The sequence below is a fragment of the Halichondria panicea genome, chromosome 14 (genome assembly GCF_963675165.1).
Source record: "Halichondria panicea chromosome 14, odHalPani1.1, whole genome shotgun sequence".
In the NCBI taxonomy this organism is placed as follows: Eukaryota; Metazoa; Porifera; class Demospongiae; order Suberitida; family Halichondriidae; genus Halichondria; species Halichondria panicea.
The window spans coordinates 4,265,069-4,293,024 of record NC_087390.1 but is presented as its reverse complement, the minus strand read 5'-3'; the positions used below and the strand labels follow the sequence as shown (position 1 = coordinate 4,293,024).

The window sequence follows — 27,956 nt, the reverse complement described above, 5'->3', positions numbered from 1 at the left end:
GTTACGTATAGATCTAAGACTATGCATATGACTTTAAAATTAATAGTGCAATATCTAGATCTATAATGATAGACATATTACAGGTCTAACAGGAAATTACCCAATCTCTTAGTGCAATATCTAGATCTATAATGCAATGATTCATGCATGCACCAGTTTAATAATGAACAGTACCTGAATAAGAATAGAATATAGTACTCCATACACTATAGTAGATCTGAAAGTGTTTATAAAGAGACATACTAGCTAGCTCATGCAGGGATCTATAATTATATTCTCTGCATGTATAGTTCTTGATTTGTGTGGTAGACCGTATAAGCAAATTGTAGAGCTACTGTAAAACTCAAAGCTTCGATTTACAACTGTAATCATAGAAGATGTCAGCAAATAAGTTGTGGTTGAATGCAGTATTGCTTACAACATCACTGACTCTGGCTTGTGCTCAAATAGACCTACAATGCCCCAGTCAACCACTGACCATTTTAAATGGCACAATAGCTTTCACTCCACTTTCTGAAGGCTCTGGACCAGTGGACGCCTCTTACAATGCCAGCTTGGTCAGTCGGACGTGGTTCTCTCTGGCTAATGGCTTTGTGGACATCGTGAGGAATGGAGGGCTACCATATGGTGCGTTGTGTGTGTATAATTATACTGATGCGGCTGAACATTTTGCCTAATTGCAGACATCCTATATAGATTCTAGCTCTGCATGCATGCATGGTGCATGCAGGTGAGATCTATAATTATTGCTTGAGATTTATAGTCAGACAGTTCAATTCACAACTCATCATGTATCATTTTTAAATGCTTTCATTGGCTATTTAGTTGTGCCAAAAAACGTAATGTGGACCGGGGAATACAGTTTACCCGAATCCCTATAATTACACGTAGTCAACAAACAACTAGTCTAGCCACATCAGGAAGTAAACAAACAGTCTAAACGAGGAAAGAAGTCGTACCATGTTACATGCCTGAGCCACAATAAACAAATACATGCTGCTGTACGTGACGTTTATAACATTATGTCAATAAAAATTCTGATGTAATCATAAACCGTAAATTGTACATCGTGTTACTAGAATGTTGGCGAGCATCAAACGTAAGCGAACTTTGCGAGCGTTGATCACTTTGTAGAATTAAATCGCAAAACCTAAACTAGTACTGGAATGACAAGCGATCCTTGCCAGAACACAATTCTACTGATTTGGCTCATTCGCAACACCCACAAAAATTATCTAGTAATACGGTAATAATTATGAAGTATAGTTTTTGTTTTTTGCAGATTTGATTCTCCCAGTCATCAACACATCTATTCAGTCTTCTCCAGCACTGTCTGATGGATTCGACCCTCTATCTTTCTTACAAAATGTAATTTTGTAACCGATTCCATATACAATTATAGGTTGTAATAATTATGTTGTCCCTTTACACTGGCAGTCTGCTTTGGTAGTGGCAGCACCCTTTTATGAAAGATATACCCCCTCCTTAGAGTTTGCATGAATAATTTCACACCTGCACCATATAATTATACAGTTTGCAATGTGGTGGGCTGGTATCCTAGCAGTCACGTTGGTAGGAGTGCTCCTTGGACTGTGCTGTTGTTTCTGTGGCTGTTGCTACTTGTGTTGTCGTTGCTGTGGCAAATGTGGAGCGGGCCGATATCAAGTACATCGAAAGAACAATGACTGTTTGATGTTCACCTATGCAATCATTCTCTTGTTTATCACCCTTATCCTCTTGTAAGTTGTCCGATCTAGTAGTTGGTTTTAATCAGTCATAACCTGTTATAGAAATTAGATTCTTCAATTCCTCATACCATTCACACATGTACAGGGCTGCAGCTGTGCTATCGTTTTTCAGCAATGAGCAGACATTCCAAACCTTGAGCAACTTGCAAGTGACCATCAATAGTGTAACTGACAACACAGTGAATTATCTCACTGACACTTTTCGAGAGGTGTTTGAGCTTTTTTGTCAACTGGTGTCAGATGGAGGAGTAGCAAGCACTATAATCAGCGAAGCAGAAGGTACGTACATATAGATCCAGCTAATATTGAAGAGACTCGTGCATCAAAACGTACACTATCACCGAAACCACAAAACATTAAGAACACTCTCTTTTGCAGGTGTGAGTGAAGAATTGGCCAATACAGTGGGAGACATTAGGGCACAACTTCAACAAAATGGGGTTGGAAATCAATTGAATATTACCAGTAAGCTAATGACTCCGATCCGTAGCTATAACTTGTTTCAGTTTTATATGTTGAGTATCTAAACGTAAGTATTTTTACAGGCCTCCAGGAAATTAGAAATCTTGCTGACAACATCACCTCTTTTGGAAACATTTTAATAAATACAACCGAAGTGCTTGGCTCGAGTCTACAGAGCATCTTAAGTAATCTGGGTACTCTCGCTCAGGCCTGCATTGCATCACTTAGTGCAGACACTATTCTCTTGTGCCGGAGTGTTGTGAACCCCCTCATCACAACAGTAGATACTGCTATCAGTGGAATTCCTGATGTGAGTTTCTGTCTATAATATTATATATTACTGTATAGCGCGAAATTTTCAAGGCACTTCACGAAAAACATTGAATTTCCCGCTAGTTGGTATGGTAAAAACATCCACTAGAAAGGTTTGGCATAATTATTGTCAGTGCAATTTATGATTTCCTTTCTCTACCAGTTTGTAATTACAGTTTGTGTACACTCTGTATATAGGTATCAGATGTGAGAATGCTAATCACAGATGTAGAAAGTGCTGTGGGGAGCATCGATGGCCAAAATGCAGATCAACTCGTGAATATCTTTTCACCTGAAGTTCAAAGTCAACTAAACTCGGCAATACAACGTAAGATCTCTTTATGAGTGTAATGTATCAATGACTCGCTTTTTTAATCATGACAGAAATACGAACCATATCAAATGGTACACTGGGCCTGGGTTTAATCAGGCAAATAGGAAGTCTCGCAAATGAGGTGAGCATTAATTTTATTACCAAAAACACTAACAAACAATAGTAAAACATGCAGTGCACTAAGCTAGAATACAATCCAATTTGTCATCTATTACAATACAATGTGTCATGCAGATCCTCAACAATGACTTTCTCGCTGACCAATGTCCACCACTAGATGGCTTCCAAGCCTTCACAAGAGTTGGTCTGCCCAACTTCAATTTAAATACCTCATTTAACAATGGCACTAGTTCCCCCACAGTCTCTCCTGGGTTCTTTGAGCTCTCACTTGGTTACGTGAGGCAGTGCATCATCAATGCTTCATTTGATTACATCAGGATGTTTGACACATACAGGTATTACAAACACATGCATCGCTCCTCAGGCATTGTAGCTAAGATTATAATTATACCGTATAGCGGATAATTTTCAAGGGCTAATATATTTTCGTGGATTTTACCAAGTCGGGAACTTTTCAACTGCAAAAATGCTTGCAAGTCTGCTAAAAACAATCCTATCCTCGAAAATATTTTATAATAATTTTTATATGCGAAATTCACAAAAATAGCCAATTCGCAACAAATTAGACTCTCGAAAATTACCAGTTATATTTACGTAGCTAAGAGTTCTTGATGAACTTTCCCTTGTTGATCTAGTTAGCCTATATGTACGTAATTATTGTTGTTGATGTAGCTTCATGGATCAAAACAGTACTGATTAATGCTTCTATTATGTAAACACTTCTCCTTTATTGGTAGGTATGCATTTGGGATTGTTGTTTGCTCGATGACACTGGTAACGATTGGGCTGATATGGATCGGTCTGGTATGTGGGTTTGTCGGGTTCAACAAAGGTCGACTACCATCAGAAAGATCATCACTGTCAAACTGCGGAGGCATTTTCCTACTCATGTATGTTGGACAAAAAAGCATAATCATAATAATTATAGTCCTGAAAGCTGTCGATTTATGTTTATACAAGTAAGGAAGAGCTGAGAACCAAATAAAATCGTTAAGTACCTCTAGTACCATGAATTGCTGTCAAAACACATTTCAAATAGTTTTAACTAATATCTGGGAGGGTGTATAAGATATAATGCACAATGGACGATTTGATTTTGGGTTAGCTCATGCACTCTGGTTCTCAGCGCTGCTTCTATAATATTATTATGAGGTGAAAATTTCCTATCATTTTTACTGAACAAAACTTGGCCCTTAGCGAGGAAGCTATGTTCCAAATTAGGTGCGGAGTACATGATATCTAAGGCAAATAAAAAGCCAATCTGCCTGTAAAGCTTTAAACAAATTGTGCATGTTGACTGAACGACCATCTTTTGTATGTAGAAATGAACGTTTGAATGCTAATGGTGCATATGTAGTTTTTTTAGTGTGTATACAGAACTTGTTTCACGCAGGCTGATGCAGCTAGCAGGGTTCTATCCAGTGGGGGGGGGGGGGGGGGCAGGAGGGCAGCATCTTCCCTATATACTCTTCAGCTTCCCCTCCACCAGTATGCAAATTCTTAATTTATAACTAGAGGGTCTACAGTCTACTATATAAGGCATTTCAAGAAACTAAAAAAAATTTGCCCCCCCCCCCCCCCCCGGGAGGACTAATCTTTTTCTTAATTAGTCTAAGACAAGCTAATTAATCTTATCCAGCACATAGAGTCTTGCAGAAATTTGTCATTTGTCCATCCTTACCACAATGTACATGACTTGTGTATACAGAGGAATTGGCACAGCATTCTTGTTTGGGTTTTTTCTCCTGCTTTTGTCTGCCATTTTCTTCTTCTTTGGAGCCAACTCTCTCAAGATCTGCCAGGCAGTCCAAGGACCAGACTACGACCTGTTTGCTCAGGTAATTGATGCATTAATAAACTCTTGATCAACTTGCTTAATTGCAGACAATTGACCGCCCAGAGGTAAGGGACACTATTGAAGCTCTAACTGGAGCGTCAGGAAATGCAACATTTTCCATACGTGACATCCCATCCATTTCAGGTTTCTTCAGGTGAGGTGATGTAGAATATGCTAATTACGTCATATACGGGCACTGCTTTAAAATTATAGACAATGTGAAGACGAAGATACTGCCCTGTTCACTGCCCTCAACCTTGGAGCGCTTCTTCCATTGCCCAGTGGTTCAATTGGGGGTGCAATACGTAGTGTACTTAACATTACACAAGTAAGCTAGCCTTAGGGTAGAATGCATGCATGACATTAATTGTCACTGTTGCTGTTACAGTAATGCATTGCATGTAACAACATGTTCCAAACAAAATAAGACAGCTAAAGAGTAAGCTCAGCCCCAGATGTATGGAACATAAGTACCGGCTAAAATCTGGCATTTTAGAGTAAAGCCCCATTTTGAGCCCTAAAGTTAATTAATTAACCGATTTTAGGGGATAACTTAATAATATTATTATTAAATGGTGAAAAGGTGATTGATTTCTTTAACTTGTTTATTCAAAAAAGGTAGTAGCTTGCTCTTTAGCCTTCTTGTTACTTCTGTTGGAATGTTTAACACTTGTACGTATGTAGACTCAGGTCAACCTATGTCGTACCTCCTCTGGCCCAGAGTCACCCGTCTCTCCAATCAGTGTTGTATATGCATGATTTGCCGAGCTAAGCTGTTGTGCTCAAAACTGGGTATTTTTCCAGCTGCAGGCTTCTATTGACTCGAGCATTGCGGATGCTGTTTTAAATATTGACCCAGCAAACCTCAGCAACGTGATACAGGATGGGCTGGGTCAACTTGACGCAATCAACATCACTAACGTCAACATTACAGGTTGCTATACAGTTTATCTATACGGTATAATTACTGATAATATGAACACTACGTTTTCATGGTGTTTTCATATAAGCATGTTTGCGTTATTAGTGATGGAACTTGATGTACTATAATGTTATCGTCACCATAATTATATGCAGGCGTTGCTACTGAGATTGAGTCAGCCATTGTCAGAGCTGATTTAAATAATAGCATAGAGAAGCTGCGGAATCTGAGTTCCCAAATAGCAGCTCTTGGAGAAGATGATGTCGTTGATAAGATTAATGAGCTCATTGTTGAATTCGAGATTGTCTGCAATAACGTTGTGCCTGTTCTGCTTAATTCTGTTGTAAGTTATATCTTTCATCTGCTGGTATGCATCACTGTATACAGTCACCTATGCCTGTATAATGTATACACAGCATTAAGCTACTATTTGTTTTATAGAATGAGTTGGAAAGTTTCGTCGAAGAACTGGGGAATATCAAAGGAGCTTTGGGGGCGACCATTGCCCCACTGGCCAATCAGATTGCAGAGGAGCTGGTAGACATATCTCAGCCCTTTCTCGAAGACTTTATTAATGGCGTAAGACTACATAACATCAGCATCAGATGCATAACAAAACCCCGCTGTAGTGACTGTACATTATTATATGCGTTCAAATTATCAGTGGTATTATTATACATACAGACAGTTCGAGGTACCCTATCGAGATCGTTAAGCTATCTAGACCAATACATTGATCATTTGGAGAGCCAGGTAACTAATATAAATATTCAGTGTCACACGCATGAGCGACAATCTGCAACATTATGTACGTATGTGATTTCGTTACGATATACCAGCATTATAGCTATACACTGTAGCTATACACTGTAAAAAATGATGCGTGGGACTATTGTGGTAAAATCACATATCATTTTTTACAGTATATCCTGCTGGATTAACTTTTTTTGTATCTAGATAATTGCCAATGTTGGTGGATGCCAGCCTGTGTATGGAGTGTACACACAGATACACAATGTGATATGCAGAGACTTTGTAGATGGATTGGTGAGTTGAACAGTGTATTGTGTTAATTGTTCGCATTTAACACGCACTCTTTGAACTGTCTGTCTATAGTCAAATTTACTGATTTTTTGTAGCTCGTAGGGAGTCGTAGGTTAATGAATTAAGACGTACTGGTTTGCACAATTAACAGAAATGAAGCAATGATCCATTTATCCTCTTTCAGAATGGTTTCTGGTGGTCGCTGGGTTTCTGTGCAGTGCTTTATATTCCACTGATCATATTCGCTACTCTCGCTGCAAGCTTCTTCAGGGAAAGAGAAACACGTGGTAGACAAGATCGTGACAACAATTATGATAACGCCTATCCGTAAGTTATAACATTTGTTTTTGAAACATGTGTATCTATATTATACTTGCAGGATGAAAGCTTTCTGAACACTGTATAATAAGTATATACTTAGTGTAATACACTTTTTAACACCTATATACATAGAATGATAAAATGTAGTGTATAATTATTATTATTTGAGGATTGTATCAACAGTTCGTAATTTTATTGCAACGCTTATTCGACGGGGATACATTAGGTAGTCAGAGGCCTACTTATCTTGGTGTACGTAGAGGGATTCTAGACAGGCTAGAAAAATTAGCTAGAGACAGGCTCCTAGCTATAGGCAACAACAACTAGTTACAGACAAATTAACTTCACAGTGTAGCTTAACCAAATTCTTAGATTGAGAAGCAAAACATCAACTGACAATACAGGTAAAGTGAGAGTAAAGTGAAGTGAGGCAAAAAGGTAAGCAAAACCTTAAATACGTGGACACCTATGTAGATCGCTTCTTTTGAAGGTTGTTACACTCCTGCTGGTATATAACGTATTTTTAGAGGGTCGCATTTTTTACTTTACAACTGATGATTCATCCAATGAATGGACGCAAGTGCATGGGCTCAATTACAAGATTCTCAGAATTGAGTGGGAAGGAAGCCATCTCATCCAGATTGTGGCTGTAATAATAGTCCAAAATCATTATTATACCCTGCGTATATATCCCACAAGGCCATATGCTTGTATGCACGTCAGCATTCTGATACATGCCTTTGGCCAGTTGATGTGATTGCTGTGGCACTACAGGCTTGACAGCTATAATTATACATTGCTGGCCTAATAGTGGTAAAAACCGTTGAAGCAGCTGACATCAATGCAAACCTTCCTGTTTTATACCGAACGTACAGGGATATTAATACAAGCGTGAAACAGTAAACATGTATAATAGGCTAATCATGTATAGATCTAGCTAGGTTAGGAACAAAAATAAATAAGAAGCTAACGCATTTACGTCTATATATATGTAAATACTGTACAGAGGTGATTATATGGCAATGCTCACAAATTAATTACGACATTACACTCAATTTGTCTCTCCATTTCGACGTAAAAGTGGTGTTACCACACTCTGTCCGCTATGTCTCCTTGATCGAATCATTTTCACTATTGAGCCAATAATAAAAATCATAATGATGATTAATGGAAACCTGAGTCCTAATCCAAGACCCAAACCCAATGCAAGTGCATCATCATCATTCAATGTTACAGTAATATCAGTGGCCTCCTCCTCACCCTGAATTGATGCTATGACTGGTGAAGGGCAGGTTTGATTGCTACAGCCCCAGGGCGATGTGCATGTTCCGTTAGCATCACAGCGAAGACAACTGCGTATGTCCATGCTGCAGTCTAAAATTGTTTTGTCATCAATGTCCGCAACAACTAACTCATCATACACGTAACCCCATTCTTCAGAGCCTCGGTTGGAGTATTGTTTGCCAGCTTTTATTACTGGAAAGAAAGGTACAATGTAGTCATCTTTGTTCTTTCCAGGATGCCCACCCTGCTCAGGAACATAAGGTGGGAGACTGGATGCATTGAATCGCTTTATCCAGCTCTCAAAAATGCGATCGGTGTTGCAGTGGTGAATATTGAATACGGGATCATTAATTGTTGAAGACCGAGCGTACATGTGACCACCAACCCAAGTGTGGATAGTGTTATGCATACAAGTGGGTCCACGTCTTCCAACACAATTTACTGCTGAACAAATCTGGATCCATCCTTCCAATCGATTTCTGAAGCTAGAACGAGGACTATTTTCACTATAAATACCATTGGAATCAGGAACATCATACAATGGAGCAGCAAGAGCCATTTTTACTTCAAGCAGGTGGGGAAGATAAGTAAAGTTGAGGTTAGTTTGCCCTCTTTGTAACGATCTAGCCGATTGTAATTCTATCGCTGGATTGCAAACTTTCCATTCTAGAGCACAGTCATCAGATCGGCTTAAGTTCCACCAATTTTGATCACAAATGGTATTCCACTTGGCAGAATTGATTGAGTCACCAGTTACATTTTTACCAACTGGAGTGCTGGATGGTATGCCATAGTACTTTTTGTCAAATGGAGATTTATCGTTTTGTTCCCATGGCCAATAAGGGAGCCCAAACAATTGGTTATTCATTATTCGTTGAAACTCTTTCTCAACAGTTAGCAAGTATCGTCTGTGCCAAACAGGGAAAACAGGGCCATCATGGGCAAAGTCAATAGCAAGGTCCTGGTGTAATAGTTTTTTACATTTCGAATTTACTTCTGATCCTTTCGTGGCAAAGTAGTGCAAGAAAGTGAAGAAATCATAGGTACTGACATTCTGTAGTGTGGCGGGGTTACTTGAATAGTTAGCAGGTTCCTCTACAATAACACTCCATTGTCCTATTTCATTCTTTAACAGTAATGTAGCTTCAACAAACTCTTTCTTTTTTATGTCTGACAGGCTATGGAAACTATGACGCACAACAGGTGTCTTTCGTGTTTGACAATCTTCTCCTGTCCAACCAAATTCACACTCCATACAGTCGTAGCCACCAAACTTGCCACTACAATTACAAAACGTGTCAAAAACAAGAGTTGGCCAAAGAAAACGAGAATCAACAGACCCTTTCAGTGGATTATTAGGAGAATCACGCATTACGTTTACAATGTCAGGAGAAGCTTTTCCCCATTGGGAGGTAATTTCTTTAGTAAAGTTGGTGCAGATTCCTCTGGTAGGTCCTCCACAAACATTTGGGCAACAGGTTTTGGATTGCAGATTTTCTTGAGTATTGCAAACTGCTGGAAACTGGCTATATGTATTTCTACAATAGAAAAGCAAACATATTACAAAGCTGTACTTCAGAGCCATTATTTGAGCATAATATCACAACTGAGCTACTACTGCTTTCTTGGAAGGTAACATGATGGCTATAGCTCAATTGTGTGAAATTCCTCACTGTAATTGAATACCCAGTATATGGAAGCTATAGAAAGAGGTATCATGTTACATGTAATGTATGTGGGGTTCTTTTAAGTGCAGAATATTAGAGGAATCATGCACAAAAACACGTACCTAACAACAGCATCCAATCTACATGCTTTATAGCGCTATACTATAGTACATGTAGCAACAAAAATCACATTATGAATGTGTTGAGTAATATTGGCACAAGTTATAAAATAAAGCTAATTAATGTTTATGGAGCATTAACTTTGATTGTGGTGTAAGCATGACATTTTATTGCTTTTGTACCTACAAAAGTTAAATAAATGCCGATAGTGGGAGAGTAGATATATTTAGTAGAGTCTCGATTATCCGGACACCTTGGTTCCATCGAGGCAAGCTGGATAATTGAGGTTCTACTGTATAATTTATAGTGCTCGTTATAAATTATGTATACGTCCATGCATACCACAGAATAGGGGTTGTACTGATCACTGCATAAGGCGCCCGAGAATCTGTAGTAGTACCAAGTTTGATTGAGCAAAATGCCAAATAAACCACAAACATTCCAGGGTGAGGCCCAGGCAGATAGAAGATAGCAAGAGTTCCTAATGAACTCTTGAAGATAGTGATAGTGCAATGCATGGTGGCCACATGCACAACAAAAATCCAGCTATTGCAATCATGCATGCGTCAATCACTCTTGCATGTAACATAGATAATAGCTAGAGCATACATGCATACAATATGCCAGATGGCAGCATGTGTGTAAACATAATTATGTTCTCAAACTGCAAACACACCAATAAACCACGAATTAAAAAGCCACTCAATCAGTTTTTTTGGTCACAAAACCGATAAAAATAAGGTTCATCATGAAAATAGTGTTCGTTACTAACATGAGCTACGACTCTGCCTACCAAGAGAGATTCTCCATATTGTACTCCAGCTTCCCTGTCTTTGACCACGCCCTTCCTCACCAGCCAGTCCACTAGGTCCACACCACTGAACACAGTGTCGTATGTCCGCAGTAAGAATCTATGCATGAAACAAGGTAAAATAGTAGCTGAGTTTTCAGTAGTCCATGAATGTACAAAACACAACATGTATAGCCATGAACATGTAAATTACCACAGTAGTAACTGGTACCACCTGGAAGTGTTCAGTCTTGTAATAGTAGGCCAACAATAAAAGTACACTCCTACTCATGGACACCTCTTGATCTTTCTGCTAATTATGTAATTGTCACGTGACGCGCGACCACTATACATGTACCTACGTGACAACACTAGCTATACATGTCTTCAGAATTAGCTTCTAGTTAGCCCTAGTTAGTGAACAAACAAATGGCTTTTCGTGTGCTAGACAAAATCACACGAGGATTCGTAAAAGTCATAATTAGCAAGTGGTGTCGACCTCCTCTGACTCCTACTAAAGAAAGTTTCATGTACACAAATTATATACAACATCCAAAGTTATGGGAGCCTTCTAGATCATGCATGAGATATAATTATACAGAAATGTATAATTCCAGGAGGAGTGAATAATTGCTCTGTACAATGCACATGCATGTATGCTGTTGAACAATGCTCTTTGAAACCAGTCATTATAAGAAGGTATAATAGTCTCATGAATCATGCAGCCAAAAGAAGGGCAGCTAATTCACGAGACTATAATAAGAAAGGTGGTCTAAACTTTAACTGTAGCTTGTATAATTAGGATCATGCAGCACTGTACGTGTAATTCCAAATGTACACATGTTTACTTTTTGTTGGAGACAATGTCTGCTATACAGAGTTCCTTATGGTTCTGATTGAATGTCTTGCAGAGGTCGAGAACAGAAACTTCAACATCCTCTTCCCTCGGCAAATCAACCACTTCAACTTTGAAGAATAAACGACGCAACCTGAGAAGGGAATAATATGATTTAGTTATACCATGTGTAGTAGGTTTCACAGCTGTGAAGTTGAGTGTAGTGGTGCTGAGGCAATTAAGTCACTAATTGACCAAGGCGCAGCAAAGATCAATTAGTGCTGTATGCCTGCATGTGGTGTTATGAGAGGAAGCTACCAGTCACTTGGGAGGGATTCTATACAGCTAAGAAGCCAGCTACAGGTGGTCTACTGGCATAGAAATATGACACTTCCTAGAAAATGATAATTTAATTTACTTTAATGATTACCTGCAAATGATTCTCTGCTAAAATCCGATTCACATGCATATCTGCATGACGAACTCTCACCCACTGACCTCAATTTTGGCTCCCTTTTCCCCCATTGGTAACCCAACCCAACCACACCCAATACTCTCCCCACTTTTGCAAATAACGGTCGGAATGTGCAGAGGATCCTTGACGTTTTCGACAGCCTCGAAGTACTGCAGGACGACACGTATATTTGGTACGGGGCGCGCCGAAACATGCACTTTGCTAGATGCCTCGATTTTATCACCCTTGTGTGCTTTCCGTGACATTTCTGGCATTTCTGGTGCACGCAGTACAGGGCACCCGTTTATGACATCTTAAGGCGTTAATGGCGCGCAGGTAAAAGGTAAAAAGTGTCCACATCAAAACATAAACAATATCTTTACCCTTTGCGTGCGCGAGCGCAGCAGAGGTAGGGCGATTGGTGTGTGTGGACACAAAAATGAGCTGTTTGAGCGAACTACACACTTTCATGGACTGCTTTAACTGCTAATCAGACAGTGGTTAAAAAATAATGGGGCACTTATACATGTAAATGTACATGTTGAAACTTGTAGGTGATCTTCAAAGGCGACAAAAACACTGTTTTCTAATCGGTGCTATAGATTTTCACGATCATTCACGGTAAAAGTTATCGTATATCCGTTTTGCCGCTGTGTGATGAAGCTCAACATACGGGATGAATGCTCTACTGAGCATCTCGTTGTGTACAATATAAATTATCGAGACAAAATATAATTATTAGATCTATATACATGTACATGTAAAGAAATCAGTCACTAAGGCATAATCACTCACTTTTTGTACAGAGCTACCCAGAACCAGTGCTTCTCAAATCCAAACACAGCTAATATGAAGAATCCCTGCAGCAACAACAATGGGATAATAAACAGCAGGATTACTACCGATAGCATTTGAACAGCTACGTACATACATATAGATATTGATGATGAATGTACAAATCATACGCAGTCAAAACTAGTTATTAATAGATACATGTACATGTACATGTGCGTACAAGCTACTGTACAATGACATTAATACACATTGGTACATGTATGTATGTACAATGTACATCAGTTAAAAGCAAATGAAGGGACTAAAGTCTATTTGCGTTGAGTTCGACCCAAGTTATGTGGTCAATTATGGCTTCATTTATGCTCATGTGGTGGACAAGTATGCCTGGGACTTCTACATGAAAAATGCTAACTTTTAGCTGGTTGGAGCTTACCAGCTCTACAGCATATAGATAGAAGCGCTTTTTAACAAGGAATCCAATTGATGGTATATGAAACTTTGAATTTCAGTGAAGTATGACAAAGTTATGACAACTTTATGAAGGTCAAACTCAACACAAATAGACTTGTGTATATACCTGTCCAAAGTTGGTGACAGTATCTAGTACATTCACAGCAATAAATATCCCAGTAACGAGGGGGGAGCTCAGCTTCCAGATCAGGATCAGTATGCCCTGTGATATAGTATAATAATAATTGTGGTAAAACATCTATCAGCGTAACACTATGTTAAAACTGTACCACCAACGATGAAAATAGAAGAAACAGAATGAGAACGATGAATCTCATCAGGTGCTGACCAGACTTGTCCTTGTGCCAAAGACCCAAGGACTGAATAGGGAGACTAAAGCTGTATTCTGATTGGTCGGGCTCTGGGCTTGCTTCACGAGGTTTCTGTATCAACGGGTTTCTCTCCGCCATTGAGTTGTCAAATGAGTTGTGTGGTGAGTCAAAATCTACAGTTTTACTGGAATCAGTGGGTGTGGCACCATACGAAGGGGATTTCCCTGCCGTTAAGAGGGGTGTGGTGCCCCCAGACGCGTTCATGCTTGATCCTAGAGAGTCTCCACTGTTCAATGAGGTACCAGGATGTCTTTGTACTACCGATGTCACTGAGGACTCAAAATTCGACTTCTTCTCTTCCATTGGCCATTGTTTGCCCCTTCGACTCTTTTTTTTCCTTGCAGACAGTATGATGATCATCACGCACACAAACCCAATGATAAAGGAAGCCACCAATACAACTAGAGACAGAATTAACTGGCGAGGGAGGAAATTGACAGTTCAATAAAGATGTACATGGTAACCAACAATTGCTTTCAGATCACTAAGTTAATGTTGCATAGAGAAACCAATATACATGTACATGTACTTGGGCAGGCCAACATAGGCTGGATTAGTGCTCGTGAGTTTCTAGGGTGACCACAATGCGACTAGCTCTATCATAGCTACATACACTCGTAGTAGATATTGAATGTACTTTGCACATGCATGACTGTAAATACGTGTACCTGTGGTTCCCCGAAGAGGAAGGAGATATCAACCATGCGCAGATGTTTGTGAGCCTCGAACTGAGTGACTGAGCACACAGCCACCAACAAAACAGTGATTAAAATAGGAATCCTACAACAACAAAATACAGACACACTAAACAATCACGTACGTACTGTAACATATTTTACACTATGATGATTGCATCTACAGTACATGTACATAACAAGTGGTACAAGCTGCGCTGTGCTAATGCCTCATGCCATGTTTTCATGTTTTGCTTTCGCTCATGTTTTGTTTTCGCTCAAAAGTATTGGTGTTATAGAAGAGGTGTTAGTTTTCTTTGTGCAATTGTTGAGAATAAACACACACAGTCATTATAGAAGAGTGAAAACAGAAGTCTATCTGATGGCTTGATGAATGATCTTCAAGGATAGAAGCATGTAGATCTATAATGAAGAAGTTTTAATACCGTATAGCTGGGTATTTTCGTATAATTATTTCGTTTTGAAGAGCATCATACGAAAATTAAAACTATGAAATATTCTACCGCAACAGATTCAATGTCACTACCTGAGCTGTACGAATATTTAAAATACGAAATATTTAAATGGGTAGTTCATACGAAAATTTGCATCAACAAAATATTCTGAAGAGACTGCAACAGCCTTCACTGTGAGTTAAACTAGCCATGCATAACTCAAGAAAGAAGCTTTAGTTTGCAAATCTACGAATTAAAATCCAAGATAACGTGGCTAGAAGCCTGTTAGTTTTGTCGCATTGGAGCAGTTACAGTTGGAACACACGCACACGCGCGCGCACACACACACACACACACACGGCTAATTGTATAGTGCAGATGTCAGCAGCAGCTATACAGCTATGTACCATTCATTGCACAGTTTAGCTTTGATGTGCAGTACATGTAAACGTACCTAAAAATGTACCTCCCCAAAAAAACGTGCAGCTCGTCAAAATTAATAATAACCACTCAAATATATACCTCTCAATAAGAAAACTGACCACTCAAAAATACACCTTTCGCACAAAATTACGCAAAGAAAGGATCTCTCATTGAAAAAGCTATTTTGGCGGGAATTACCTCCCATAAATTGCCTGATTATACATGTGAAGTAGGGTTCAAGACTATACATGTACATAATATATAGATTGTAGATTCTACTCACCCCCATGATAGCAACATGAGAGGCACCCAGGATTTCTCAGCTTTCTGTGGTCCCTTGATGATGAGAATCAATAGACCCACAGCCATGGACGCCATCCAAGTTCTTGTGGACAGGACACCTGAGAAGGAGAGGGTTGGAACACATTTTTGTAGGACGTTGGGAGTATACACAAATGTATGTATGTACATGTATCTTACTGTACAATCAATCTCTTGTGTACACAGTCTAATGTAGTACGATACTGCGCTAAATTGATCAACTGTAAGAGTAAATGACCTGTACGTGCAAATTAAGCATCTGTTATAGGAAGTTCATTAATGTACATGCATATACCTTTGGTGGTTAAAATGGTTTTCTATGCATGTACATGTAGCTCTAAAGATACAGCTCACTTACAAAGTGAGGTGAATTGAATTTGAGTACATTCATCCCAATGGATAGTTAAGTACAGTGTAATCGGCATACAATGTACAGTCAAAGCTAGGAGGCTTATGTATAATAACAAATGTACTGTATTTTTCAAAACGGTATAATCATGAGCGTGCATGTACATGTACGTACCGATGAAGAATATTGAGAACCAGAAGAACTCCCAGTACACGAGATGTTGCGCCGTCACTGTTGTCAACATATATACGCCAATCACTTCAACCAACTGTGGGGGTACGAAAAGTATAATATTATGTGCAAATACATGCAAAATGGAATGGAAAGTATACTGTACTTGGGAACAAATTTCTAATTAGAAAGTTTGGTGAATGTATCCGATTATGAATATACAACTGAACAGTCTTGTGGTCAATACACTGTATACACATACACATACATGTACACGTACACGTCATGTAGCTTACCATAGCCACCATAAGATGCATGACGAAGACATGTACAAAAGATCGATACCTCCGAGCAAGCAAAAACAGGATGAACACAAATGCCTGGATGGGACGCCATAACGACAAAAATGACTGACAGACAATTTTGTTTTACAACGATCAATACTGTAATGGGTGGGGTGGGATGTATAGGAATATATATTTATTACAAGGTGGTTTCCCTGCACGCTAAAAAACATTCTTTTGACATACTTAGAACTGTGAACAAATACCTTGAACAGGGGAGAATAATTATATCACTACATGTATGTGATATTGAACAGCTAAACCAATAACTAAAACTCACCACAGAGACACAGCTGACAATGGATACGTCATTTCGAGAGTCCATGATGACATTATTATAGTTATCGCTAGTGACAGAAGACAACACAAGAATCATCCGAGCAGACAAGTACATGATCGGAGCCGAGAAGAATGTGCACAAGACTACAGACGCTGCCACCTGTGGAGAGGGAGAGATACTGCGCTAACTTTGTGACAAATACCACGTATACACGCGTACATGACTGTAATGTGGTGTCTGGTCTTTTAGCGCCTCTATAACTTTAAAAAGCACCTATATTGTACATGTACCGGCATTAAAGCATAATTATATTATAAAATCGGTTCCAGAGAAAAACAATTCATCACATAGCTACTTGTACTGATGTGTGTGAACATCAAAGGAAATTTACATGATATAAACGCATGCACGCAGAACTCACAATCTCCATGGCGAGGCTGTACTGTGTGGAGAATACAAACACTGTGGGGGCAGTAGGGAAAGTCCCCAGGAGGAAGCCGAATGTAGAGACTGCCTCTTGCGATGAGTTGAACACTCCCTCAGGCAGTATAGAGTAAAGAACACGATACGCAATGAGCGGAAGGATGATCCTGACAATAGAAACAATTGTATTATACATACAGAACTCCATAATCATACTTATAATAATTTATGTATCATCTTTTACGGAAATATTCTGATACTCAAACAGCATTACGTACATGGTTGAAAATTATACATACAGTTAGAACTAGCCTACTAACTAAAGGTGCTGTAGTAATTACCTCACACGTACAATATAATTATATATTTAGCCATAATTAAATACACATGTAATACAAACGTTTTAGCAGCAATAAGCAGAGTGGCTACGAGTAGTAAAGATCCAGTGACCTTCCCGAGTTTTCCCACCATGAACAGTCCGATGTTAAACAAGGCACATGCGGCGTAGGCCCCTCCCAGTACATCCAAGAACCCTACCAGCCAATCTGAAGAAGGAGAGATGATAAATATACACAATACGTAAACTGACACATCTACTAAAGACCCCCAAAAATGTCACACTGCATTAAATTTAAGGCTTACTAAAAAAAGTACTTCCACTTTCTTTCCAGTTGGGTCTGTTTTCCAAGCCAAAAGGAGTTGCTCTAAACCCATCATAGTTCTATAATACTATAGTGGAACCGATAGAGTCTTCCAAGACTCATCGGTTCCACTCAACCTACAATGTACGTGTACAGTACCTGGTAGGTTATCTGAGCTGTTTCCCTCTCCTTTGTTCACCCCAAAGAATATGATGACATTGACCACAATACCCAGCACCGTCATGAAGATGATGGGATTCAATACCACACCCTTCATAGTGCGGAAAAGTATAATTGAAATCTGTGTGCAGGTGGAAAAGTGTTACGGTTTTAAATATAAAGCTTCAATTTGGCAATGTTCTCTACACGACTGTGTGCATGTACAGATCTAAGATACGTACATTAATACGAGGTTTCTAAACTACTTACAATAATTAAAGCATTAACTTTTAACTTAAGATTTGCTACGTACTTCATGATTCCGATTGAAACATACATGTACTGTACATACCGTATAGCACGTTATTTTTATATGGTGGAAATTTTCGTATTGTAGAGCATCATACAAAAATTAAAACTACGAAATTATTCTACCGCAATTTAATTTTTATTATGTTCAACGTAACTATCTTGAGCTGTACAAATATTTAATATTCAATTGGGCAGTTCATATGAAAATTACCCACTATACGGTTCATAAAAAGGTAGTAAACAACGATAGACGATTAATTAACTTGGGGAAGGCTTCACTGCCATAATTATGTGCATAATAATTATGCACTCTCTACAAACATTAATTAAATGTCCACTGGTAATTGCACAGTTCTCAACAGACACATGCAAGCACGCAATTAACCTACCCTGTCACAAGACATTTTCTTGTTTGAGTCGCGGCTCTGTTTGTTGTACTCCATGAGGACGAAGCCTATCGGATTGATCATAGCCAGAGACACAATAGCCAGGAGGTAGATGTAGCTGGTATAGTCGAACATATCACCCATGCCAGTCGACTCCCCATACACAGCTGTCACTGTATATATATGTAGTGCGTATGTATCAAACAAGTGGCTATAATTACAATTGTACAGTGGAAGCTCCAAAGACACCCATGTCAAGGGACACTACAATTAATACAATAAAATATTGCCTTTTTGCAGTTTCGACATCAAAATTAAACTCCAAGAGCTTCCACTGCATATACACATCAGTGTACATACACTCTACAAGCATTAAAGTAATTAATAGATGATGTTTACATTTATAGCCCGTAAAAATAGAAGAAACAATCTCTCTTAGATAATGCATATCACCTTCTTGTCCCTTTAACTCCAAATGCCAAAAGAAGTATATAAAATTTGTACATCATTGCTAGCAACTACATGTATAATTATGCATCGATACAACAGACTAAATCCACCAACAGTTCTGTATACTGAAACTGACACTGTGCAATTTGTAAACATGTAAGTGTGCATCCAACACCTTATGATGTCAATAGTGACAGTTAAGCATAATTATAGCATAATTATAATGGCAATCTCACAATGAATAAACCAACAGTCACATGGTGTACAGGGAACAATAACTTCACATAAACATATTGATTTTGGCCATCTGCAGGCTTTTACATGTACATGTATTGTTCTGGTTTTGTGGACCACTTAAAACCGTGTATCCAGATAAATATTTACACAAGCCGTTTACAAAGATAATTATATGTACGTTGCTTGCATTCCTTTTTAAGTCCAGGAATTGCACATAATTATATAGACGCTAAACCCATAATTATAGGCAACATACTGCTCTGTGTGTACGTTGCATGAAATAGAGTAGCCTCTAGGCTGGGAACTAGGCTAGCAATAGAGAGACTGTATATTCCAAGCAACATGTTGTACCACCTCTTCTTAAAAATGCTCACATGCATGTATGCAACCAAACAGCCTGTAGTCGGTGAACACCTAGGACATGGTTAGTGAGCACACATACCGATGGGTAGCCCCAGAGCAAAGTCGTTGGACTGTGTTGCAAAGATCCCAAACAATCCAGCCGTCCCGACTTGTCTAGTCAAAATCATGGTCAAAAGTGCTACGGCGAGAAATACTGAGAACTTGGCCAGCAACATTCCTCCAAGAAACGGCCATGACACTGCTGATAGATTAAGGATTGCGAGGTTCTTGAACAGGAGCGCAGGGAGGAATAGATTTCCAATGAGAGTTCCGATACTCTTCGACTCTTTGGGAGAGATGAGTTTAAAAAAACCGAATCCATAGCCTATTGCGATGACGACAAATGACTGAGCGATAGCTGGGAAGAGACTGTCCACAGATGGGCCTGACATTTCTACCATAGCAATGTATATGTGTGCTGCAGCAATGGGTATTTCTGAGGACATAATAATAGTTTTATGGACACATCCTTTGTACAAAATATCCCAACAGTGAAATTAATAAGCACTTTTAGTGCATACAAGCAGTGATTAATATGGATTATGAACACTTACCTGAACTCCGCTTAGCATTTACTGAGACCACGTTTTGAAGCTGGTTAAGGTTACGATTTCTTACATATTATTATTCGGTATGTGCATGTAGACTGGAGACCACGCCTTTCTCTACATCAATCTGTAGGAAGGGGGTGGTGTCCAGTCTATCCAAAGGTCACCCATATATAAGTAGACTCGCCGCCAGCTTTCCTCGGGGTAAGGGACTGTTGGATTGCCTATTGTGCCGGTGGAATTTTAATGAGTTGCATGACATCATGTATGACATCATCATGTGGTTTGTAATGTCTGATATGCGTGGGTTGCAAACAGCTACACAATTACAAATTAAATAAGCTCCCCTTGCTTAGTTTGTGGCAGAGAAACCAAGAAACATTGAGAACTGGTGGTAGAAGGCTACTGTCAAGCCTTTTTCATCCCCACATACTTTCAGACTGGAAAAGATTTTCTCCAATGTAAGACAAGTGGTGCAAATCATTTACATACTGGAGGATTTGTCTCAATTGCAGCTTGATTGATAAGCTCTGCTTGGTCGCTTAATCTTGCACTAGCACAGTCTTGCCCATCAGTTATTATCATGCATTCTAACCAGAGATTGAAGAGAGAGGGATATGAAACTTGATGACGTGTACGTACATACAATCCGTGTTGCCCAAAATGGGCGTGGCACATTGTCTTTACTGCAAGTTCTATGTAAAATCATGTAAAATACTTTGTGGGACTGTATCTCTAGACTTGCTGCTACATATACAACAAAGTTGATATTAAATGCAAGAGTGGACCTTTGGGAAGTGTAACAGCTCCTCAGCTAAGAGCCAAGAGACAGCTTGTTCGATCACTTCAACTTTTTTGACCTCCTTGTACTTGTCCTGGAGCAAAATTTTGCAAAATTGTACACTAAAAATCGATTATACTTTCAGCATCAGAGCGATCTAGCCTTTGAGACAGGCACAAGTACATAGAATACATAGCTAACATTAAAACTCATCACTGAACCATCTTATGAAAACCAACTTGCTTTCTGCTACAGTCCCACAAAGGCTAGTATAGCCAATAAACCAGGGAATCTGGCGTTCTGGATTTTATTGCCACCAAATATATTTTAAAACAATCTGTGGCTAGTCAATTATATGATCACAATACTTCAAGTGAGTTATCCAGCTTCCCGTGGGCCTGTTTTGTTTTATTTGCAAATTAAACCGCCATTTTTATAGCAACACAGAGTGCCTAAACTTTTTACTCTGTTTTACATTGAGCACATAAGCTCACGTGATCTAGTTTCATATCCCCTTCTCTTCAATCTCTGTTCTAACTACAGCGGTTTTCAGAGTTCTTGCATTTGCAATGTCTAGAGCGGAAGTACCTGTCACGTGAACCGTTACGTAACAAGATTGAAGTTTCTAGCCTCATTCTAAACCGATTTTTTTCCAATACATGATTTAGGAGAAAATCAACCTTGGAAATAGCCTTTGCAAGCCTTTGGCATCACCGCTGAAGCTAGCTATCCTTGAGATTGTAAGCACTTCCAATAGTTTTGTGAGCTACTATTAGTAACACAGGACTGGATGTCTGGAGCTAAGAGAGATTCTACTGTCTATATGACTCATGAGCTTGCAGCAACACAAAATGAGTAGGCAGGCCGGGGCAGTCACTTCAACCAGTTCCTTATATAATACTGAGAAGCTACACGCTTATTTCAGACTTCTCTGAATAACTAGTAACGAATAACTTTGTCTGTAAAATTTATATTGAAAACTCATGTAACTAGTGTTCAAGCTGGCGCTGTGCTAATGCCTCTCGCCATGATTTGCTTTCGCTCAAAAGTATAGAAGAGAAAGTATAGAAGAGGAAAAAGTGTATAAAATAATCTGTCTAAAACTGACTTGCAATTGTATAATTATGGTATCATTGTTGTGTTTTGTGGCTGCTTATACCAGGACCTCAAGGATCTAGGAAGCAACAAAGAAGAAGATTTTGTTTTCAATTAATTATAAGCGGAAGTGCATAATTATTTCATAAAGTTAGCTTATCTATATAAAGTCACTGAGAAGAAAAGACTTATTACATGCATCTATTGTTGTATTATGTGGCTTTAATACCAGGACCTCAAGAAAGAAGAAAATTGGATCTGTAGTTCATGCAGTGTATAATTATAATATTTAAGAAGAAAAGACTTGTGTACATACATATTGTTATCTATAGTAGTGTTTTGTGGCTTACCAGGCCCTCAAGAAAAATATGATTCTGCCAGGAGGATCTGGATCTGGGGAATGAGCGCGCATGCGCATTACATCCATAGGAATAACTAGTGTTCAAGCTGGCGCTGTGCTAATGCCTCTCGCCATGTTTTTGCTTTCGCTCAAAAGTATTAGAGTGTTATCTATAATGAATTTTATATTAAAGTTAGCTTATCTATATAAAGTCACTGAGAAGAAAAGACTTATTTACATGCATCTATTGTAAGTTGTTATTTATTGTATTATGTGGCTTACCAGGACATCAAGAAAAAAGAAAATTGATTCTTCCAGGATCTGTAGTTCAGTGTATATAATATCTAAGAAGAAAAGACCTGTGTACATGCATATTGTTATCTATATTGTTATATGGTAGTGTTTTGTGGCTTACCAGGCCCTCAAGACAAAGATGATTCTGCCAGGAGGATCTGGATCTGGATCTTGGATATTATTTTCTCACACATGGGGAATGAGCGCGCATGCGCATTACATCCACAGGAATAATTAAAGGGTGTGTCCAAAGAGATCAATTTCACAAATGGCTACTGCTAGCTAGCTGTTTTAACAGATATTTTCTGAGTATTGTAGCTAACAAAAAGCTAGCGCTTTAGTGCAAGGCTAACTCATATGTTGAATAGAAAGTTTGTGAGGACAGATGATGCTATGAAAGATTCTGAAGAGACTGCAACAGCCTTCAATGTGAGTCAAACTAGCCATAACTCGAGAAAGAAGCTTTAGTTTGCTAATCCACGAATCAAAATCCAAGAGAACGTGGCTAGAAGCCTATAGAAGCTGTTAGTTTTCGTCGCATTGTAACCGTTGAGCAGTTATAGCTGGAATACACACACACACACACAGACAGACAGACAGACACACACACAGTCAGCTTTACCGTATCCCTCGTGCGGCTACGCCTCGAGGCATAATTAAAGGGTGTGTCCAAAGAGATCAATTTCACAAATGGCTACTGCTAGCTAGCTGTTTTAACAGGTATTTTCTGAGTCTTGTAGCTAACAAAAAGCTAGCGCTTTAGTGCAAGGCTAACTCATATGTTGAATAGAAAGTTTGTGCGGACAGATGATGCTATGAAAGATTCTGAAGAGACTGCAACAGCCTTCAATGTGAGTCAAACTAGCCATAACTCGAGAAAGAAGCTTTAGTTTGTTAATCCACGAATCAAAATCCAAGAGAACGTGGCTAGAAGCCTATAGAAGCTGTTAGTTTTCGTCGCATTGCAACCGTTGAGCAGTTACAGCTGGAACAGACACACAGACACACGTACACACACACACAGTCAGCTTTACCGTATCCCTCGTGCGGCTACGCCTCGAGGCATAAAAAAACTTGCCTGACTCAGCAATATTTGTGCTCCCGTGATGTTGTCCAACCTTAAATGTTTGGGAATATCATGTGACCAGTGACTTCCGCTCTAGACATTGGAGATGCAAGAACTCTGAAAACCGCTGTACATACTGTGGGCGTAAGAATGTCACATGACATTGATACTGCACTCTGATTGGTCATTACCAGATTCAGGTACTCTCAGATAGGCATCCACCAGTCCCTTACCCCCAGGAAGGGCTGGCTGGCGAGTCTAGTACCTGTACCTACCGGGTACCTATTCTTGGTCTACCCTAGCCGGCCCTAGCCCTAGCCCTGGCCCACACCACAGAGCTCTAGCTCTAGCTCTACCTCCAAGAAAGTGACGAGGTGAGGAATCAGGGTATACTATAGTATATCATATCTTATAGTCTATGTACTCACTGATAAATAAATAAAATAGCTAGTCTACCGTAAGACCTCGATTTAAGGCGACACTCTAAATATTCATCTGTTTTGTGTACATACACATGCAGAACACAGTGTTGCTTTACTGAATTTCGGTACTGACATTGATATTGTATGCTTAACGCTTGTAGTGTGTTCGTATGTAGAATTTACTCATAAAATATAAACAAAAACCTGATCAGAGTCAACACACACACGCAGATGGGGACTTTAGGTGGTCATGTACTGCCAGGTGTCTGTTTTCTATTTTTGGGACTGCTGTGGACTCTGCTCTCAATATGGATGCAGCTGACGTCAAAAGTCTCAAATCCTAAAAAGAACAAAAAAGAAGGGAATAATACAACATCTTCATTCTTAGAATACAAGCGAGATCATAGACTTGCTCGAAAGTCATGGATTCCATTGCCTTGCTGCCCTCGAGCCCCATTAGAACCCGTCTTAAAAGTTTTTTTTGCCTTAATCGGAATTATGGTGGAAGGTTTTTTGGATTATAGGAAGTCACACCTTGTGACTGTGGTGTATAATGTTGTAATGCCAAATGGAGAGTTAAACAATATGGCAAAGCTCCATCATATCACCATGTATGGTGCCTTTTTGATGTCAGGAATAGTAGACATTGTATCTCTCTTCTTGAAATTGCCTCGTCAAGCTAGTCAGATTGTGTTTTCAATGGCATTCTGGGTCGAGTGGATGCTGTTCTACTCCCATACAAGTGAAGGTGACTCAATGAACGCCAGCTTCCATTTCTTGCTGAATTTGGCAATCTTATCCTGTGTCATAGTGTCTGCTCTGAGAGTGTTCTATTCATCTCATTTTCTAGTCAACATCGGACTTTCCTTTTGCATCATGCTTCAGGGGACATGGTTCATTCAAGTGGGCGTTTCACTCTATCCTCAAAGTGGAAGCAATGTATTCTTGAAGACAATAAGTACCCATGCTCACCGGGTCACAATGCTTGTTTATGCTCTCTTTACTTGGCACGTTTTGTTGCTAACAGTATTTTTTTTTGTCCTGTTTGGAATAGTGTCTTGTGCAAGAAACCGAATCGATCGTCGTTTAATACCTTTGGGTTTGAGTCATTCGCAAGATTTCTTTGATTCAGAGGAAAAGGAGAGATTGATATCAGTTGATGATGGAAAGAAATTGGACGTTGCTATTGAGATGGAGGAAGTCCATGTAACTGAAACTGTCTCTTAATTATTTAGATCATGATATTTTTCTAGCTTGTATATAATATCACACAGCATTTTTACTGTGTAAATATAATTTTAAGATGTTGATATTATTGGGGTAGAGAGTATAATGATCTCTACTTAAAAGCACATGAGTTTTTTTGTGTATAGATCTAGATCATGGATCGTGCATGTGTAGATCTATATAGATCTACCGTGTATAAGCTCCTTTTGGTGTAGAGGGATTCTAGACAGCTAGAGACAAGCTCCTAGCTAGCAGCAACTGGTTACAGACAAATTGACTTCACAGTGTAGCTTAATTAACCAGATCGAGAAGCAAAACATCAACTGGCAATACAGGTATTAAAAGTGAAGTGAGGCAAAAAGGTACACAAAACCCTTACGTGGAGTGGGGCCGGCTGGCCCTAGTTGGGCGGAGCCCGACTGTCCCTGACGGGAGAGGGTCGGGCTCCGCCCAACTAGGCTGGCCCCAGAGGCTCGCACAACAATTACAAAGGGAGGAAGTGGGAGCACATTAGCAATTAGCCTCGATCCCAGGCCGAGTTTTCGCTTTTATAACGGTTAGGCGAACAACTAGTTGTTCGCCTAACCGTTATAAAAGCGAAAACTCGGCCTGGGATCGAGGCTAATTAGCAATGAGAAAAGAGTAGACTAGTAGTAAATATTATATAACGTAAGGTGCTATCTATCAGTATGGTGCAAGAGAGTGAGAAGAGAGCTGCATGCAAGGCTCTGCTGACATGATGCAGCCATCATCTATCGTCATGGTCGTTCATTATTTGAGTTTTGCATGCAGGAATTAATAATGCATCATCATGATAATGATTATGTGTGTAGCTTCTGCACCTCCACTGAGGCATCAGCACCCGCTGTGCTTTCAATAGTTTTATTGTTTTTTGTGGACTCTCTTTGTCCATGGTACAGACACAATCACAGACTACAGAAACAATGTCGTGTCACTGTGTTCTAAAGGTACACATGATAAGATACCGGTATAATAATTATTTCGCGAGTATAAATGTTCACGGTTTTCGCATTAAACATGTACCGTAAACATATACCTACGTTGAATAAATATTGCATATAAAAAGGTCTTTCCGTACACCAGCTAAATTGCCTTCCCCAAGGACATAGAGCGTGAGCACCCAGTCAAATATGAATCAATGCCTCACTGCAATGCTGGAGTGCTGGTCTAACAAACCACCCCTGAGACCTAGTCTGCACACTCTCATCACAGCACTTCGATCAAATGCAATTAGACGAGATATTGCCAGGGAGACTGACATAAAATGTACAGTATATTGACGATTAATTTTGATGAAAAAGTATTCAGAGCTACTCTGGTTTGACTTGAGCTGAAAGTCCCATGGCCAAATTGCAGGTGTGTTGAAGGCTAATCTTGTACTCCTACATTTAATACTTCTCGTTCCCAGGCCCAAATTTTGCTTTCGTATTGAATATACGCGAAACGTTAACAACGCTAAATTCTCGTTTACTTACTTAATAATTTATTGTTGAAGATGATGATCAAGCAAAAGGGATGTACGTGAACTTGTATGTAATACGTTGAACAAACTTGAAAGCTATTTTAATATATGGTGTTCAACTACTAATTACCAGAAAAGGCATCAGACTACATCTACATGCACAGTGAAATACAGAACTAAAACTACTCAGTTCACGGATGCAAAGTTGACAAAAGTGGCTCACGATCTTCTGTATAACTAACAACAGGTTGAATAGCGTTCACATTTGTCTCCTCTCGACGCTTCAAACAAGTTGATAACGGTTCCATTAATGTAATGACAGCTACTCCAAATTTTGTCTCTCGTACTTGTCTCCAAAAGTGGTAGAGTAATAACCCAAGAAAAACAATGAATGTGGCTCCACAAGAAACAAGAAGAGTGTAATATGGATAGAAACTAGACTGATACTCTTTTGCCGCTATTTTCACAAACACACTATATTCAGTAGAAAAAAGCTCTCGATAATGTTGTTTTTGTGTTTTGAATAAACACCTCCGGGGATGGACTGTGCTACGAACAGAAGAGCAACAGCAACTCCAATTGTCCAAGTCACATACATGCCAGTTTTCTTACTGTCATTTATTGATTCAGCAACTACCAAAATAACACGACTTAACAAAAGAAGGCCTGTCCAAAATCGAGCACGAGATGTATTGGGCCCAATGTAACAGTCTGTAAAAGGTTTAAATTGTTGTACACAACAGAAACGTTGCAGACACTGAATGCAAAGAAGATACAACAAGAACA

General features: G+C 39.3%; 4 protein-coding genes across 5 annotated transcripts; 2 read left to right on the top strand and 2 right to left on the bottom strand.

The window, feature by feature from the left end:
* The first annotated feature begins 92 nt into the window (after positions 1-92).
* Positions 93-7,295, top strand: LOC135347785 (prominin-1-like). The gene is made up of 20 exons (XM_064545830.1): positions 93-627; positions 1,283-1,368; positions 1,534-1,739; positions 1,834-2,027; positions 2,127-2,213; positions 2,294-2,520; positions 2,721-2,850; positions 2,907-2,977; positions 3,091-3,311; positions 3,714-3,866; positions 4,685-4,814; positions 4,861-4,967; positions 5,027-5,141; positions 5,618-5,747; positions 5,891-6,078; positions 6,177-6,314; positions 6,420-6,488; positions 6,693-6,782; positions 6,964-7,106; positions 7,159-7,295. Exons 1-20 carry the CDS (start codon positions 378-380, stop codon positions 7,172-7,174), a joined length of 2,751 nt encoding a protein of 916 aa, XP_064401900.1. The 5' UTR covers positions 93-377; the 3' UTR covers positions 7,175-7,295.
* Positions 7,296-7,923: 628 nt separating this feature from the next.
* LOC135347772 (L-dopachrome tautomerase-like) lies at positions 7,924-10,078 on the bottom strand. The gene has a single exon (XM_064545818.1). It carries the CDS (start codon positions 9,967-9,969, stop codon positions 8,152-8,154), a length of 1,818 nt encoding a protein of 605 aa, XP_064401888.1. The 5' UTR covers positions 9,970-10,078; the 3' UTR covers positions 7,924-8,151.
* Positions 10,079-10,809: 731 nt separating this feature from the next.
* On the bottom strand, positions 10,810-20,611 carry LOC135347764 (lysosomal cholesterol signaling protein-like). Of its 2 annotated transcripts, none has more exons than XM_064545796.1 (16): positions 20,469-20,611; positions 19,955-20,332; positions 18,829-18,998; positions 18,128-18,269; positions 17,728-17,872; positions 17,326-17,494; positions 16,905-17,063; positions 16,577-16,660; positions 16,284-16,377; positions 15,723-15,840; positions 14,556-14,667; positions 13,786-14,304; positions 13,623-13,718; positions 13,046-13,110; positions 11,810-11,950; positions 10,810-11,082 (listed from the first exon to the last, which is right to left on the bottom strand). In XM_064545796.1, exons 2-16 carry the CDS (start codon positions 20,313-20,315, stop codon positions 10,878-10,880), a joined length of 2,580 nt encoding a protein of 859 aa, XP_064401866.1. In that variant the 5' UTR covers positions 20,316-20,332; positions 20,469-20,611; the 3' UTR covers positions 10,810-10,877. The 2 variants fall into 2 exon arrangements, with proteins under 2 accessions (XP_064401866.1, XP_064401867.1); XM_064545797.1 differs by having other exon boundaries at positions 19,955-20,350; positions 20,469-20,595.
* A 3,613-nt stretch (positions 20,612-24,224) lies between these two features.
* Positions 24,225-25,762, top strand: LOC135347777 (transmembrane protein 45B-like). The gene is made up of 2 exons (XM_064545823.1): positions 24,225-24,412; positions 24,692-25,762. Exon 2 carries the CDS (start codon positions 24,692-24,694, stop codon positions 25,685-25,687), a length of 996 nt encoding a protein of 331 aa, XP_064401893.1. The 5' UTR covers positions 24,225-24,412; the 3' UTR covers positions 25,688-25,762.
* The last annotated feature ends 2,194 nt before the right edge of the window (positions 25,763-27,956 follow it).